Source organism: Ciconia boyciana, chromosome 9 (genome assembly GCF_034638445.1).
Source record: "Ciconia boyciana chromosome 9, ASM3463844v1, whole genome shotgun sequence".
In the NCBI taxonomy this organism is placed as follows: domain Eukaryota; kingdom Metazoa; phylum Chordata; class Aves; order Ciconiiformes; family Ciconiidae; genus Ciconia; species Ciconia boyciana.
Window position 1 is genome coordinate 7,007,085 of NC_132942.1, and position 15,461 is coordinate 7,022,545.

General features: G+C 58.9%; 1 protein-coding gene across 1 annotated transcript in view; it reads right to left on the reverse strand.

The window, feature by feature from the left end:
- Positions 1-15,461, reverse strand: part of CAMK2A (calcium/calmodulin dependent protein kinase II alpha) — a 31,881-nt gene that overhangs the window by 3,979 nt on the left and 12,441 nt on the right. Inside the window, exons 4-14 of the mRNA XM_072872028.1 lie at positions 13,167-13,221; positions 12,770-12,835; positions 11,144-11,216; positions 10,663-10,765; positions 10,025-10,108; positions 9,294-9,388; positions 8,751-8,873; positions 7,899-7,982; positions 6,475-6,517; positions 4,634-4,674; positions 345-377 (exon numbers count right to left, since the gene is read on the reverse strand). Of these exons, the coding sequence (XP_072728129.1) occupies positions 345-377; positions 4,634-4,674; positions 6,475-6,517; positions 7,899-7,982; positions 8,751-8,873; positions 9,294-9,388; positions 10,025-10,108; positions 10,663-10,765; positions 11,144-11,216; positions 12,770-12,835; positions 13,167-13,221 (800 nt within the window). The remainder of the gene's footprint in view (positions 1-344; positions 378-4,633; positions 4,675-6,474; positions 6,518-7,898; positions 7,983-8,750; positions 8,874-9,293; positions 9,389-10,024; positions 10,109-10,662; positions 10,766-11,143; positions 11,217-12,769; positions 12,836-13,166; positions 13,222-15,461) is intronic.

Sequence of the window (15,461 nt, forward strand, 5' to 3'; positions counted from 1 at the left end):
GGCAAGGTGTCCCATGACCATAGTGTCCCCGCAGAGGCATGGAAGGTGTTTCTCCAAGGCTCCTTGGACCGATGCAGCCTGCAGACCTGAGTCAGGAGAACTGGGAGAAACGGCATGAGAACCCATCAGCAAGAACCAGGGCTGGCTTCCCACCAGCTGGTGGCCAGCAAGTGCCTGCACCAACCCTGTTAATGGGGTTTGTGGGTGATACGGCTTTGAGGATGTTCCCTCCAACCCCAGTGTCCCTTCTTCCCTACCCCGAGGTAACTTCCAAAAACGAGGGAAGCTGGAACATGTAGAGAGGCCCAGCAATATCGGCATTGAGGAAGACGAAGGACACTCACCATTAACTGAACGCTGGAACTGGACTTTCTTTTCTGGAAAAACAAGGAGAAGAGATGGAACAGGAAGAGACACAGAGTGAGAAAGGCAGAGAGCGGCACGTGAGAGGCAGCAGCTCCTGAGCCACCCTTTGTGGTCCTTGTGGAGGGGCAAACGAAAGGCGCGGGGGGGCAACCTGATGCTCCTGTAGGGACGTGCCACTGGCTGCGGTGCTGGTGGTGCCACACCAGCTCCCTCCCTGCGTTCCTGCTGGCACCTTTCTCTCCTGACCTGCCACAATCTCTGGTGTTGCTCATCCCAAGGACCTGGCTAGTCCAAAAGGGAGTCCCCTAGGAGCTGATGATCACTCTGGTGGCTTTGTGACCAGACCAGCAAGCTCAGAGGAACAGGAGTGGGACACTGAAGAACTAAGGCAGCTCCACCACCTGAACACCCTTGCACCCAGTGTGAGGGCACTGGCGTTTACAGACTCTGGAGCTGTTCTGGGTGCATCTGCCCATGCTGCTGACTAGTGTGGAGATGCTCAATTAGCTTTGGACCTAGACCAGTACTAAGCTGGCTGGTTTAAAGCCAGCATGGCTATTGCTACTCAACCCCGCAAGGCAGACGCACCGTGTGGGAAGCTGGCCTGAGTGCAGCTCCAGTGCTTTAAATCAGGACAAGTCTCCTCCAAAGAGAAGAGGATGCACATATTTATCTCCATCCTTGACCACTATCACTAGGCTTTAAGGCTTTTGGGTTGGACGACCCCATAGCCACATTTCTGCTTGCAATCCCAAACTAGTACTGGACTCTCCTTCCTTTCTGTGCTCTGCTCCCCGTCTCCATCTTTAATCTCGGCAGGAGACAGGGGGATGTGCACGCTGGCCTCATGCCCTTTCTCCACCTCCAGCTCCCAGGGGATGAATCACAGCAGGTGACAGGGAACACCACTGTGCAGGAATCAGAAGCTGCAGTGCCAAATAACAAAGTGTTTTACCACCATATTTAACAAGGCACCAGCCCTGCCTGCCCTGCAGAGGGAAAAGCAGCACACACAGTGCAAATCACTTGGAAAAGTCCATGGAGCGACCCGTTAGGGTACGTGGGTGGGCTGCAGTGTAAAAACTGCTGATATCCATTCCCCCTTGTTGCTCCTTTGACATCCTAACTGGCTCCCACCCGCACGGTCACTGAGTTTCCCCCTCTGCCGGTGCAGCTCTCCCCTCCCTCGCTAGGTCCTACGTTAATCCTCGCCCCTCCTTCACCGAAACAACAGATGTCCTAAAGGGCAGAGCGAGCTGCGGTATTTCAGAAGGAACCTCATGGGAAACGGAGCCGCCGGAGTCGGGCTGTCTGCAGGAAGGGCTGACAGCTTCTGCTACCCAAGGACATGAGACGGGGCAGTAAACTGCAGAAATTTCAGACGCAACAGAATGCAACACAAAGCAGTGACCGCGTCGAGTCTGGACATACAGTAACAGGATGCAACATGGGGCAGTGAGCTCATTAATTTAGGACGGGACAGGATGCGACATGGGGCAGTGATTTCATTAGTTTACAATGTGACGAGATGTGACACTACACAGGGCAGTGAAGGTATCATAGCTGCTGGGACCAGAAGACCCCACAGATCCCAGAGCAGGGCTCGAGGGGGATTTTTGGTCCCGTGAATGCTTTTAGTAGGGGAGGAACCTCCTCGGGAGGGTGAGTACAATCCCAGTGCTGGAGGGCTGTGCGGGCAGGCTGGAGGGCAGCACCAGCTACCTGCTGCCCACCTCCGTAGCTTTGGGCAGGAACAGCAGGGGTGGCTGCCTGGGACCTGCCTGCTCTCATGGGGACAGTCAGTCCAGCAGGTTTCTCCAAATGGGGACACAACTCTTCCAACAATGAACCGCACCACGTAGCCTGACTTACAGCCCTGCTCTGAGCAGGCAGGACCCTTCCCTTCCCACTTTCCCACCCACCCAAGGCAGGTTTCCAGGTTCCTGCCTCGCTTTTCCAGCAAGATGGAAAGAAATGAACACCGCCCAGCGATGTCCTGACATCTGCCAGCTGCCCACGGTGGGCCATTAAAGCTTCACCCGGAGCACCCAGCTTCCCTGTGCCCCCATGAGTGGGTTATGCTGCGAGTCCCCCCAGGCTGAGCATGGGAATGAGAGGTTGGAATGGTAATGCTGAGGGTGGCCAACACAAGCAACCTGCTGGGAATGAGCTTGCCTCTACTTTGTCTTCTCCTCCTCTACCTTCCTGGCCATCTAGCCAGGCTGTCTCTCACCTCCACTTGTTGGAAAGGGGGCAATAAAAAAGCAAACTCATTCTCCAGAGCTGGTACACCCTCTTGAGCTGAGTGTTGGCTGGTAGACTGCACTCAGGACGAAGCCTCACTCGCTGCTCCCCGCTCCCCAGCGAGGGGCTGAGGACTGGGGATACAAACCAGCCTCTCTGATCCCCCTCTGAAACCAGACCCTCCTTGCTGAGTTTCAGTGATGGGCCAGAAGGCTGTTTACCCAAACTAGCTCTTTTGCTACGACAGCAAGTGCCCCTCTTCCCAGGATAACATCTGCCCTCAAAGCTACTTTGAAGTCCAAGAGGGAGCATCATTAGCAAGTTGGGCTGGCAAATGGTCTTCTATCACCACACCATCCCAGCGATGCTAGAGATGAAATTCAAGGCTGTCCCTTTCTGCTGGAAAATGAGATTCAGGACCGTGCCTGATGAAGCCTCTCCATCCGCCAATCTCTCCTTCTACAGCTTAAAAACGCATCTCCTGGTTGCTCTCACCTGTGCTCCAGCAACTCGTACCAAGTCAGCCCTACCTGTGGTGTCACTTCTCAGGTGACTCCCAGAAGCAGCTGGGACCTCAGAGCAGCAGAGGACAGGCCAGCAGTGGCTGGCAGATGGGTTGCTGTGACTCCCATGGGACCTGTCCCCTCTGTGCCAGCACTGTTGTCCAAACCTAGCAATCCTGTCCTGGAAGCCACGTGATATCCTGACACCACGGCCCAAAGCAATGTCCTCTCATAGCAATGCAGGCCATCAGCTTCATGTTGCAGAATAACACTGCATGGCCAGAATGGTCTGTTGTGGAGCTGAGCCCAGGTTTGGAGGTTTGTGCATGGTCTCAAGCCTTGCAGGCTCGTCCTGTCCCAGCCGCTGGGTCTGGAAGGAGTGGGAGAAAGACAAGCCATCCCTAGACCACTGGCTCCACTGACTATTTGGACTGAGGAGGGAAGAAGCCGGCTGAGGGCTCTGCTCTTCCAAAACCCTGCGCCCCTCACAGCCCAACAGCTGGGTCCCTACGAAAAGGACGGAGGAAGGAGAGCAGCCGTGCTGGTTGGGCTCCCAAAGCTCTGCCTGACACCTTGCACCCCTGCCCTGCAATGGGGGATGTGATCGCGCCAGCTCTCCCCTGCTGAGTGATCGCTTGTATTCATGAAGGGAACAGGTAAGGAGAGAAAGACCCTCCCATGGACCATTCCTTCCTGCAGGAAGAGTTTGACAGAGCTTGCTAACCACCACATCTCCGTATCATCAGAAGAAGCTGCTCGGCAGCAGGATTTTGCTGCCTCTGGGAGCCACCTTGTCCTGGAGAAGAGCTATGGCCCCACCTCAGAGGGGCAGGTGAACCTGAGGGCTCTGCAGCCCAAGAAACAAGGTCCACCAAGCACCGGCTTGTTTTTAGAGCATCACCAAGCCATTTGCTCTGTCAAGTGTCACCAAGTTCCTTTGCTCTGTCTGCACTGGGCACAGGGGGCCAAGCAGTGCTGCCGAGAGGGTTAAAGGCACCCATGTGCCACCCAGCAGCACACCAGCCCTTGGGGACGGGATGGGACAGGAGCTGGGGGGCGAGCCCAGCCCCACCAGCCGCAGCGGGACGCGTGCTGGGGCAAGCAGGAGATGCAGCCGCCCATCTCGCCAGACGGCTGCTGCCAGGCTGAAACCGTGGCTCCGGGCTGCAAAGCTGCCTGCCCCTGTCCCCTCTCCTGGTCCACACTCTGCCTCTCCCCCTCCCTGGGGGCAGCAAGGGCCGAGAGCATTTTGCAGGCAATGAAACAGCAGCGAATTCCCCCCGCGCACCTCTCCGGCACCGGCCCGCTCCCCTCACTCGCCGCGCTGCAAAGCCTTCTGTGCCCTGCCTGTCCTGGCAGGAGCGGAGCCGGTGGCACGGGGACACACCGGGACAGCCGGGCCAACAGCTGCCCTTTAAAGCGCAGGGTGTCGTGGGGACCACCGGCACAGCACGGAGACCCCCACTGCCGCCCCAGCAGCAGAGGGGCAGGTGGGATAGGGTGGCGGGGAGGGGGCTTACCTTCACGCCGTCATTCTTCTTGTTGCCACCGCTTTTGCCTCCTGGAGAGAGGAGGAAGGAGGTTAGGAGAGCCAGGCAGGGCACCAAGACCAGGAGGCCGAGGATCAGCAGCATGGTGCCGGGTGGCAGAGCGGCAGGACCCCGCGGGACCAGCCGATGGGTTTTGTCCTCTCTCCAGCAACCCCCGGTGCAACCCCCGGGAGCTCAGGGGCGACCTCACTGGCACCGTCCCGTCCTACCCCGGTGGCTCTCGGCCAGGGGCATGACCCAGCTCCTAACGTCACGCCAAGTCCTTGGGGTGGCTCGGAGGGGGCCGGCGGGGCCGGCAGGCGGGCTGCGGCCGGGGGGTGCTGGTGACCGAGCGTGGCGCAGCGCGGTGGAATGGGCTGCCCGCCTGCCGCCCTCTAATTTTAGCCCCATGCTGCCGGGATCATGTGCTGCCGGCCCGCCGGCCCGACAGCTGCAGCCCACATTTTGACAATGATGAAAAGCAGACGCCTTCCCTGGTGCCCACCTACCGCTGCCGGCACTGCCCCAGCCCCCCGGGCTGCGCAAGCCACCCCGCTCCCCCTGCACCCCCGAGCAGTGTGGGATCCGTGGGGCTCAGCCCCACGTGGGACCCCGTTGCCTGCCGGCCCTGCCGTGCTCCCGGGCAGGGGGGACCGGCGAGCCCCTGGGCTGTGCGTGGGACGGGCAGCACTACGAGAGATGCTTTTGAATTTCCTGCCCTTTGATGCTTCATGTCCGCCGGTCTCCCGGCGCGGGGCCCGACACCGGATCCCCCCAGCTGTTGGACTCCTCCAGCCCTGCCGCACGCTGCCCACAAGTGCTAAATGTGTCAGCACGATCCCCCCACGACAAATGCAGACACCGAACCCGGCCGCGGCCCTCTCCCGCGGCACCTGGCTGGGCCAGCAGCCCCCATTCCCCCCCCCCCCCACACTACACCCGACTCCTGGGGTGCCTCAGCGAAGCACCCCGAAACACCCATATAACACCAAACAGCTGCCACCAGCCCGCTCAGCCGGTGTGCGGGGCTTGGCTGCCTTGTCCCACCTCTGCTGGGGCCATCCCCAGCACTGGGGAGGGCTGGAGGTGACAGCGAGCAGATGAGCTCTGCAGTCACCGGCTCCTTTTTGGATCTGTGCCTGGGAATCGCCGGGCCCCGCTGCAGGGCTTGCTCCGAGGCAGCAGGGTGTCCCCAGAGGGGACAGCTCTCAGCAAGGGCGCTGGGGCAGGGGTGCTTGTGGCTGCACTGAGACCTCTCCCGGTGCACAGGCTGGGCTGCCGCGCTCTGTCCCTGCTCCTCTGTCTCCGTGCAGCCCTCGGGGTGTAGGGAGGCAGGAGGAGAGCCGGGGGGGCCCTGCAGGATCGGTGCCCTCCTGCCCGGGGAGGGGCCCGAGGGACCCTGCTGCTATCTGGCTGCAGTGGCACCCAGGGACCTTTCCGACACTTTCCCAGTGCTCTCCCTGAGCCACAAACATCTCCAGGAGGACACAAAACTCGCTGCCTTGAGCCCTGGCTGCCCCCAGCACCCGCATCCCCACCCCGGCACGAGCCAGATGGGTGGGTGCATACCAACCCCCAAAACCTAAATCTCTGGGGACTGCTGTGCCTCAGCCGGACACCTCTTCTCTTGCATCCCAAGCCAGCAGCCAGCCTGGAGGTACCAGGCGACGTGGCCTGGACCACCACCCAATGCCACACATCCCCAGAGGCACGAAGCTGCAACCTCAATCCCCCCCGTGACACCCGAGGCAAAGCCAGCTCTGCAGGGACCCTACGGGTTTGCCCTGGGCACCCTGTAAGACAAGGAGATGAGCCCCGGAGACGACACCTACCGGAGAAGTTTCTGGTGGCCAGCATGGTGGTGAGGATGGCTCCCTGAAAGACACAGAAGGCAGAAGGAAAGGGCGTGCTGGGCCCCGGCCCCCTGCACCGCTGCCGCTCCCCCCAGCCCTGGGGGAGGAAAGCCCTGCACGTCACCTGTCCCCCGGCCACCTTGCTGGAAGGAAACTGGCCCACGGGCTGATATTCTCCTCCTGTCATCAAAAGCAGTCCTCGGTACCTGACTCTGTATCCCCAGCGCCAGGGCGTTGGGTTGCATTCTCCAAAACTGCCTTCCCTCCAAGATTAAAGGGATATGAAATATCCCTGGGGCGCGTTTCGGTCTCGCTATACCCTGTCCTAGATGTAGCACGACTCTGCTGACCAGGGCCAGCAGCTGGTGGTGAAGGGAGCCACCAGGAGCGGAACCGGATTTAATTGCAATTAAAGCCGTGCCAGCTATGAGCAGCAGGGCAAGAATTTTTCATGGGAGCCACGCAAAGATCACCACTGCAAAATAACATTTATAAAAATGTTTCCTCTTTTCCAGCTGACTCTACTAACTAGTTGCTCAGCGTATAATGAGATTACTTTGGACTAATTGCTTACAGTAATGGATTACTATTTTGAAGTGTATGCCTGAACTAATTTGATTACTTGTCTAACTGAAAAGTAATAATAGGTTATAGCCAGTTTCTTTTCTTGATAATCTTGTTAGTAGCCTGCAGCTGTACTGCTCGGTGCCACATCGCGTTCAGGCCTGGAGCGCTGATGGCTCTGACTGCGGCACAGATCAGCGCCGTCCCATTCTGTGTCTCCGGCTCTGGAGGAGACACTGCGATTTCCAGAGCCCGTTCCACCGCCGTGCTGCCGGCTGGGGCTGAGCAGCACCCGGGAGGTGGGTGCTTCAGGGAGGTGCTCCAGCTCGACGGTGAAGCCTGGGGAGATGGTGATTTCAGAGGGGGTACAGGCTGCGGCACACGGCAGCATCCAAGAAGGGAAAGCCTGTGGGGCTGCTGGTGGGTGAGCCAGAGCTTTTTGCCTGTCTATGGATGACTTTGTTCCTTGGCTGCAACGTGGCTTGGTCATCAGACCAAGGGGTCTCACTGTGCCTCTCAGATCCATGTCCTGCCCCAAAGAGGAGCTTTCTTTACACTGGCTCCAGTGGGAAAGTCCTCGCCCCAGTGTCCAGGGCAGCTGCATGACTCAGTGCTTTCCTTCACCCTGGCTTTCCTCTAAGCCCTTGGGAACCCCAGCCAGATGCAGCCACCACCCCGCTTGGCCTCTTTTCCCATTTTCACAAGGGGGATCCCCAAATGTCCATCACCCCCATACTGCTGACCCAGAGACACCACCCTGTCCTTTCCCACTCGGGGAACAAACTCCCCAATGACCTTATCATGCATTTTGCAGCCAGCTTGAAGACTATAAAAGTTACCTTCAGCTTCCTCCGGGCATTGAACTTCTTCAGACAATCCACCGTCTCCTGCCTGTGCATGCACGATGCCACGGTGGCACGGTGCTGGGAGGAGAGAGACCTGGCTCAGAGCAGGCGCCGAGGGGCAAGGGGCTCCCCCAGCCCCACTCCCACACACATGCACACGTGCGTGGTCTCCCACGGCCAAGGCATGGGCCAGAGCTGCCTGCAGCAGCAACAGCAGATAAAACTTTAATAGGCAGCGGGAGATCGCAGCTCTGGAGTCAGCGGGATCTGCTCTGGTGGGGGGGGGGGTGCAGGGAGAGCTGGCTGCCCCCTGAGTTAACCCCTCCACCGACCTCGACATTTAGCAGTGTGCTCAGGGTTTGCACGTGGTGTGGGGTCCCAGGGTTAAGCCCAAGGACTCCTCCTGCCTTTAGGAGCTGATTTAGAGTGAGAACCGGCAACCGGAGCAGTGGGGTGCAGCGAGGGATTGCTGCTGGGGTGTATGGATGGATAAATACAAAACTACTCCCACCCACCCTGAGGAAAGGCCCCCCCAGCACAGCGTGACACCAAGAAACCAGCCTGTCCCCACCAGGGCTGGGAACGTGCCTGTCCCTCCCATCACGAGCTCCCCTGGGACACGTTGTTTGCATTCACGCTCCGGGCTTTTCTCTGCTGTAAAGCCTTGGGGAAAAGGCTGCTCTGAGAGCACTGGGAGGAACCATGCCAGGAAACCATCTTCCCAGGATGGAGAAAAGAGATGGACAGCATGTTTGGTAACATGTGCTCCCCAGCGAGATGTTCCCCCCCATGAACCCCCACATCTCTAGACCTTTGACCCCAACCGGTGAGTGCCACCAAACTCACCGATATCCAGGGATGCTTCAGAGCCTCTGCTGCCGTGATGCGCTTGGATGGGTTTATGGTCAACATCTTGTTGATGAGATCTTTCGCTTCAGGAGTGACCGTGTCCCACTCAGGGGAGGGGAACTGCCAAAGCAAAGGGACCGGGGTGAGAAATAGCAGGGAGCAATGGAAGGAGCAGAAGTCCCTTTGCAGTTGGGTTGGTTCTCCTGCAACCCTTTGCTCCTGCCCATGGGACGGGTTGGAGAGACAGTAGCAACTGGAAAGAGCTGCCAGCTGGAAAACTGGAGAGCAGGGGTGGAGGGAGAAAGGTGGCAGGCCCAGGACAAGACCTATCTGTCCCGCAAAGTGGATCTGAAACGTGCCAGTGCGTGCACCTGGGCACAGCAGCTTGGCCAACCCTCTGTGACCAGAGCAGAGGAAAGCAACTTGCTCCCATCTGTCTGAATTTGCCCTGGTTGCTCTTCTGGAGCAGCAGACTGCAACATGGGGACAGCAGGAGAGAGGGTAGACAGTGAAAGGGGGAAGCAAGACAAACGCACTCACATCATAAGCCCCAGCCTTGATCTGCTGGTAGAGTCGGTGCTGGTCTTCATCCCAAAAGGGTGGGTACCCGACCAGCAGGATGTAGAGGATGACGCCTGCCCGGGAGAGGAGACATGGGATCAGTGGGAGAGAGTTCATTGCTGGAGGTATGAGCAGACCCAGCCTGGGGACTGGCCCAACTCAAGCAGAGAAATCGAGAAATTAGGGAAACAGAAGGATTTGCTCCCTGATTAAAAAGCAAAAGGCTCGCTGGTGGGTCCAGCTCCATGCTGCCGTGCTCAGCGGCTGGGGAGATATGTGGCTGAGCCAGACATGTGGCTCTGGCAGCCACCACGCACAGCCTCAAGCCGGGTGCCCCATCAGGGCTGGGTGATGCCTCCTCCCCATCGCGGGTGGAAGAAAGCTCCCCTCTGGCTGCAGCTACGTGGAGGCATTGCCTGACTCCACCAGCCCGGCGGGGCAAAAGATCCAGCGTCTCCTCTGCCTGGGGGCTTTGGGTGCGTAGCAAGGGCGCTGATCCTTCAGAGGAAGGTGCCGCTGGACTGGGAAGGAGGGTGCTGCTTTGGGGACAACCCAGGGTAATGTGCCACCTCTTGGGTAAATCCTCCACCCTGACCTCCCCGAGACACAGCTAGCAATTGCGACTTGGGACATGCTAGATCAACAGCCTGCCTCATCCCACACAGCCCAGCCCAGCCCGCTGCTGGCATTACAGCGTCGGTCTGACTTACCGCAAGCCCACAGGTCCACGGCTTTGCCATAGGGGTCCTTCCGGAGCACCTCGGGGGAGAGGTATCCCGGGGTGCCAGCGAAACCTGGGACAGACAGCCCGTCACGCACTGCCAGCAGGCAGCCCCCATCCCCGCATTGCTTGCCTGGTGCCTGGCCAGCGGCCGCAAGAGCTGAGAGCCCTGGCACACGCCGAGCTGGAGAGATGGGCACCCTCCCTCCAGAAACCTCTGGTCTCCCAAGACCAGAGCAAACAGCAACAGACAGTGACAGCAGGCAAACCCCACGATGGTGCAGAAGGCTGGGGTGCTCTGCTGTGCACCTCCAGCACTTGGACGAGGTTTTCCTTCCCTGGGTCTGCCCCTGCCACCAGCTTGTCCAGCTCACCAGGACATCTCGGTGACTCACCGAGTCCCTGTGGAGCTGTTTGCCTGTGCCCTGGATCAATACAGGTTGTTTCCAGGGGCACAGCTGGAGCCATCGAACTCCTCATCCATCATACCTCCCAGGCTGGTGCTGCCGGGGCACTCCCATAGCCCAGGGTTCAGGTCTTGGGGATGCGTATCCCTCCTGGAGACCCCCTGACCAAACACACCAATGAGGGCTGGAGGATGCCCCACCTCAGGCCAGTCCTACTCACCAAACCATGCTTGCTGGTCCCCCTCCACCTCGATGGCAAGGCCGAAGTCAGCCAACTTGACGGCAGCACCCTTCAGCTTGGATGCCAGCAGCAGGTTCTCAGGCTGCAGGAGGAGACAGGGGTTGGAGAGGAGTGAAACCCCCCGAGGGCTCTGCTGTTGCCCGGGGGGCTTCCCAGCACAGCACAGAGGAAGGTCAGGGCTCTGGATATGCTACTCGACCGGTTTGTCCTGCTGTGTGTCGTGATGACCATAGATCTTTAGAGGGCCATGGACTACAAGGACCTCCCTACCCCTTCTCCCTCGTGCTGTTTCACCCCGGAGCTGGTCCTTCCTCTGTGGCTTTCCAGAAGCCCTACATGGTGCTCCTCCTTGCAGTGTTTCAGCTGCCCTGGAGGACCCTGGGCATTGCTTCACAGGGTTTTGCATCGCAGATGGGAGGTCCCCACGTCCTCCCACAGGCCCTTCCCCTGCAGCTCCTACCTTCAGATCCCTGTGGACCACCCCCATCTGGTGGCAGTGCAGGACGGCTTCCAGGATCTGCTGGATGCAGTGGCTGTGGGAGAGAGGAGAAAGCTCACAGAAGTGTCCAGCAAGGCAGAGTTTACTTAAGACACTTCTACTTGGCTGCATGTCATCCCTCCTGCCCCTCTCCCCATCGTGCTTCCCACCAGCAGCCCTGCAGCACAGCTCAGCATCCCCCTCCACTGAAAGCCACGTGCCCGCGGAGAGCAGCGTACACCCAGTGAGACTCCACCAGAGCTGCTGGACACCCAGCCATGGCGAGCAGGAGCACAGGGGCTACGGTGGAGCCCATGGGGTCCCCAGAGAAGCAACACTGAGCGGGGGGAAGCTGAAGACCAGCAGTGAAGTCGCAATGCCAGCCCAGATTTGGTCTCCAAACCCAGGCAGAGCAGATGTGCTGCTCAGACGTAGAGCTAACCTTCGCTTCGGCCCCATTTCCCTGGCCTCCTCTAATGCGGGTGGCTCTCGCTGCGTCTGTTCGCTTTATATCTAGTTCATTAAACCCCAGCTCTGCTGCGTGCGTGAGAAAGGAAGGGAAAAAGACTGAGGCGATGATCACTTCTGTTTCAAAACAGTTGTGTGCAAGGCAGAAGGTCTTTATTTACATGTATTTTATTTTATTTGTATGACACTAATAAGTGGATGGGTTGTAAGGGGATTCAGTGCGGGCAGCCCATCGAATTAGATTGCTTTCTGCCTAGAAATAAGGGATATTTCCATGCAGGCAGAGGTAGCACAGAGCTTACCACCCCCTTGGACATTTGTACAGGCTATGCTTATCCTGGGGGCAAAGCCAAGAGGCACAGTGATATCTGGAGAGTGGAGAGGGCCAAATCATGTCCTCTCAAAAAAATGAGGCTACTGCTGTCTCCTGGCTGAGCTGCAAGGACCAAAGGGGTGGCTGAAATGGTACCCAGCCCCCTGCCTCTGCAGCAGGGTACCTGGAAAGTGCCAGCGGGAGCGTGGGATGGAGCGGAGCTCCAGCACATCCTCCCACCCAGCCTGTCTTGACTGCTCCTCCTTAGTGCTTTCAAGTGGTAAATGCCAGAGAAACGCTTGCAAATGACTGTAATGCAGCTGCAAGGTGAAAGGGTGAGGACTGCCGGGTGTCTGCTATCACGCTCCTGGCTGGGGCACCAGCCTGATGCTGGGCTTCCTCCCTGCCAGCCCGGGGACCCCCGCTCTCCCCGGCCCGGGAAGCTCCGATGCCCCCAGCCCGGGGAGCCCCGATGCCTTGCTCCTTTCCAGGGAGGTCAGGTGTGGGCTATGCCACCAGCCCGGGGAAGGAGGATGCTGCGAGGAATGGCTGCCAGCTGCCTGGTTCGAGGGGGGGCCAGCCCTGCAGTAACACACGCACTTCTTGGCACAGGAGCTGAGTGAGTTAAAAAGAGCTTTTTTTTTTTTTTTTTGCACTACACATCTGGTTTATGAGTACATGCTGCGGAGCGGCTGTAAAACACCTCCCAGCATGGAAGGAGCTTATGTTGCAGAAAGCCAGACATGTAGGACCCTGGGAGGGAGCAGCTCGCAGGAGAAGGGGACAACTGCTGCCCTCGCCATGGCTTGGCGTGTGTCCGTGCTCACCTGGCGTCCGCTTCGCTGTAGTACTCCCTGGCCACAATGTCCTCAAACAGCTCCCCACCGGTGACCCTGCAAGAAAACAGGGGGAGTCACGCTCAGCCATCTCAGCGCAGCACGCAAGAGAGCTGGATTGATTTACAGCATGCTCAGCCCTGGCAAACTCCCCCAAAATGCCGCTGCACTGTGCACGGGGGGAGCGGGGGGGTGCAGGGCAGGGACCTGCCCTCTGCCTGGCTTGGGGGACCCAGGCTTGGTTCAAACCCAGCCTGCGGGAAGGACTTGGGTGAGGTGGGGGACGGGGGAAAGCTCAGGGGGGGCTGCGGGGGTGCAGGGCGCGTTGCCCTGGGGTAGAAGCATGCAGCTGCCGGGGGATTAAGAGATGCATTTAACCATTACTCACAGGTCAAATATCAGGTAGTGGTGGCCCTCTTCGGAGATGCTGTCGTGGAGCCTCACTGCGGCAGAGACAGAAGGGTTACGGGGTACGCCTGCCTCCCACCCCGCTCCCTGGGAATGCCTTTGCTCCCCTTTGGGCACAAGCAGGAGCCGGGGAAGGGCAGAGCGGGGCTATTCCCCCTCCCTCCTCCTCTTGCTATTGCCGCTGGCTGCGGGGGGGCAGGATCCCCGGGCAATGGGGTACCCGAGCCGTGGCCCCAGCCTCGGGCAGCTGTGCAAGGCTCAAAGGTCACATCCAAATCAGGGACTGCCCGGGGCTGGCGCCTGGCCGAGGTCCCGGGCAGCTGCTGGGCTATCTTGGGTGCTGGGCAGGCTGCAGGCACGGGTGCCCCAGCCCAGCCCCCTGCCCCGGAGAGGTGCCCGGGCGCAGGGAGAGCTCAGCCAAGGCACTGGGCTGCCAGCCCTGGCACTGACAGGGCTTCTTTTATTTTCTGCTCGTGACCTTCCTTTTCTCCTTGGGAGGTCTCAGGTTGGGGATATCCAGGAATCACCGCAGGATGAGTTTCCTTCGGAGGAAGCGCTCTCCCCGTCTCCTCCCGCGGGGCTGGCATCTTGCCCCGCTCATCACGCCGAGAGGCATCCTGTCCCCTCGGTCACGTCTGGCCAGGTACAGCTGGGTGCAAACCTGCCACCCTGGGTTCTGGTTATTCAGGCTTAGATCCCCGCTCACAGCTTAGCAGGCAGATGTGCAGCGAGGGGACAGGCACAGAAACAGGTAGGACATATTAATGGAGACTGGTCCAGCGTCCTCTGCCCCCCCACCTCACATTTTGTTCTGATTTCCCTGAGGCTGTAAATATTTAACCCTTCCTCTCTGCTCACCTGGTTTCAGCCTGATACAACTTTCAACATCTTTGAGATCTTTGGAAACCAGGGAGGAAAAGGAAATGTTCAGGTGAATGATTTTGTGGGAATTTTTGCTCTTAGCCCATTTTACCGCAGCTAAATCAGCTGAGCCCTGTATGGGAACATCCTCCAGACCTGAGTCTGAGCCGGGGGAGATAACAAGCCCTGCTGCCGAGTGCAGACGCTGCGCTGTATCGCTCTTATCTCCCGGGCCAGCAAACACCGCTTTGCTGGTCCTACCCCTCCCTCCAAGCTCAGCGGGCAGATCCAGCAGCTGCCAAGAGCAAGCTGCCAGCAGCATCACCTCGCTCCGGCCAGAGCAAGGGACAGAGGGGGTCTGCTGAGCCGGACGGCATCTTTCCTCATGGGGTCTCCTGTGGTCTTGTCTACTGACACAATTTTCTCATCTTATTCCCTGGTTATCCTTCCCCACTGCCGGCCTCCACAGACAACCCCTGTGCTCTGACACCTGTGTCTGCTCCTTGTTTTTCTCCAACACATACTATCAGCTTTTCTGCCTTCCTCTGCTGGAAAAAACACTTTTCCTCCTGTTCATCTTGCCCGAGAGGGATTTGGGGGTATTGTGCCTGCGATCCTGCAGAAGCTAAAGTGTTTAAAGGGGGATCAGGCGAGTTCGGCACGGATAGGGCCAGCGTAACGATAACCAGATGGTCCGGATACGTCCCCTGCCTGGGGAAGTCCCAATGCCTGTGGCTGCCAAGAGCCAAGAAGGTATAAGAAGGAGCAGCCACTCTAAATATATCCCGGTCCTGCAAGTTTCTATTACTGACCGTAGTCAGAAAGGGCCATGCCAGCCAAACCGCTCCAGCTCAGTGCTGAGAGCCAAGGCAGGAGCAGGACACAGCGTCGGGACTGAGGGTCAGAAGACGATGGGTACCCGGAGTTCTAACTCCAGGGCTGGGTGTAGCCAAAGTTTCCTCAATAAAGCAAGACTTCCCTGCAAGGACGTGCAATTTTGGGAAAGGGCAGCTCCCGCTAATACATCACCCAGTGCTGTGGATGTGCTGCGGGGTCCTGGGGACCCGGACCTGCCCTCGACCGCCTGTGCCTGGCTTTCTATGCAAGGCTCTCCTGCAGGCACGGTGCAAAGCACAGGTGGGTTCCTCCAGGCTCAGAGCCACAATAACCCCCACCTGCAGAGCACGGCATTCCCACGGGAGACAGAGGGACCCCCCCCACCACCTTGCTGCAGGGAACAAGTAAGGGGCCAGCAAAGCCCCTCAGCAGCTGAGGTGCTTCACCTGGGGACGGATGGAGAGGGGTTATCTGCCTCGCCTTCCCCATGCCCCTGGCAGCAGGGACTCCTCTTCCTCTCGTTAGGGCTCGTCTGCAGTGGCACAGCTCGTTCCAGCTCCTGGGTGGGTAATTAGCT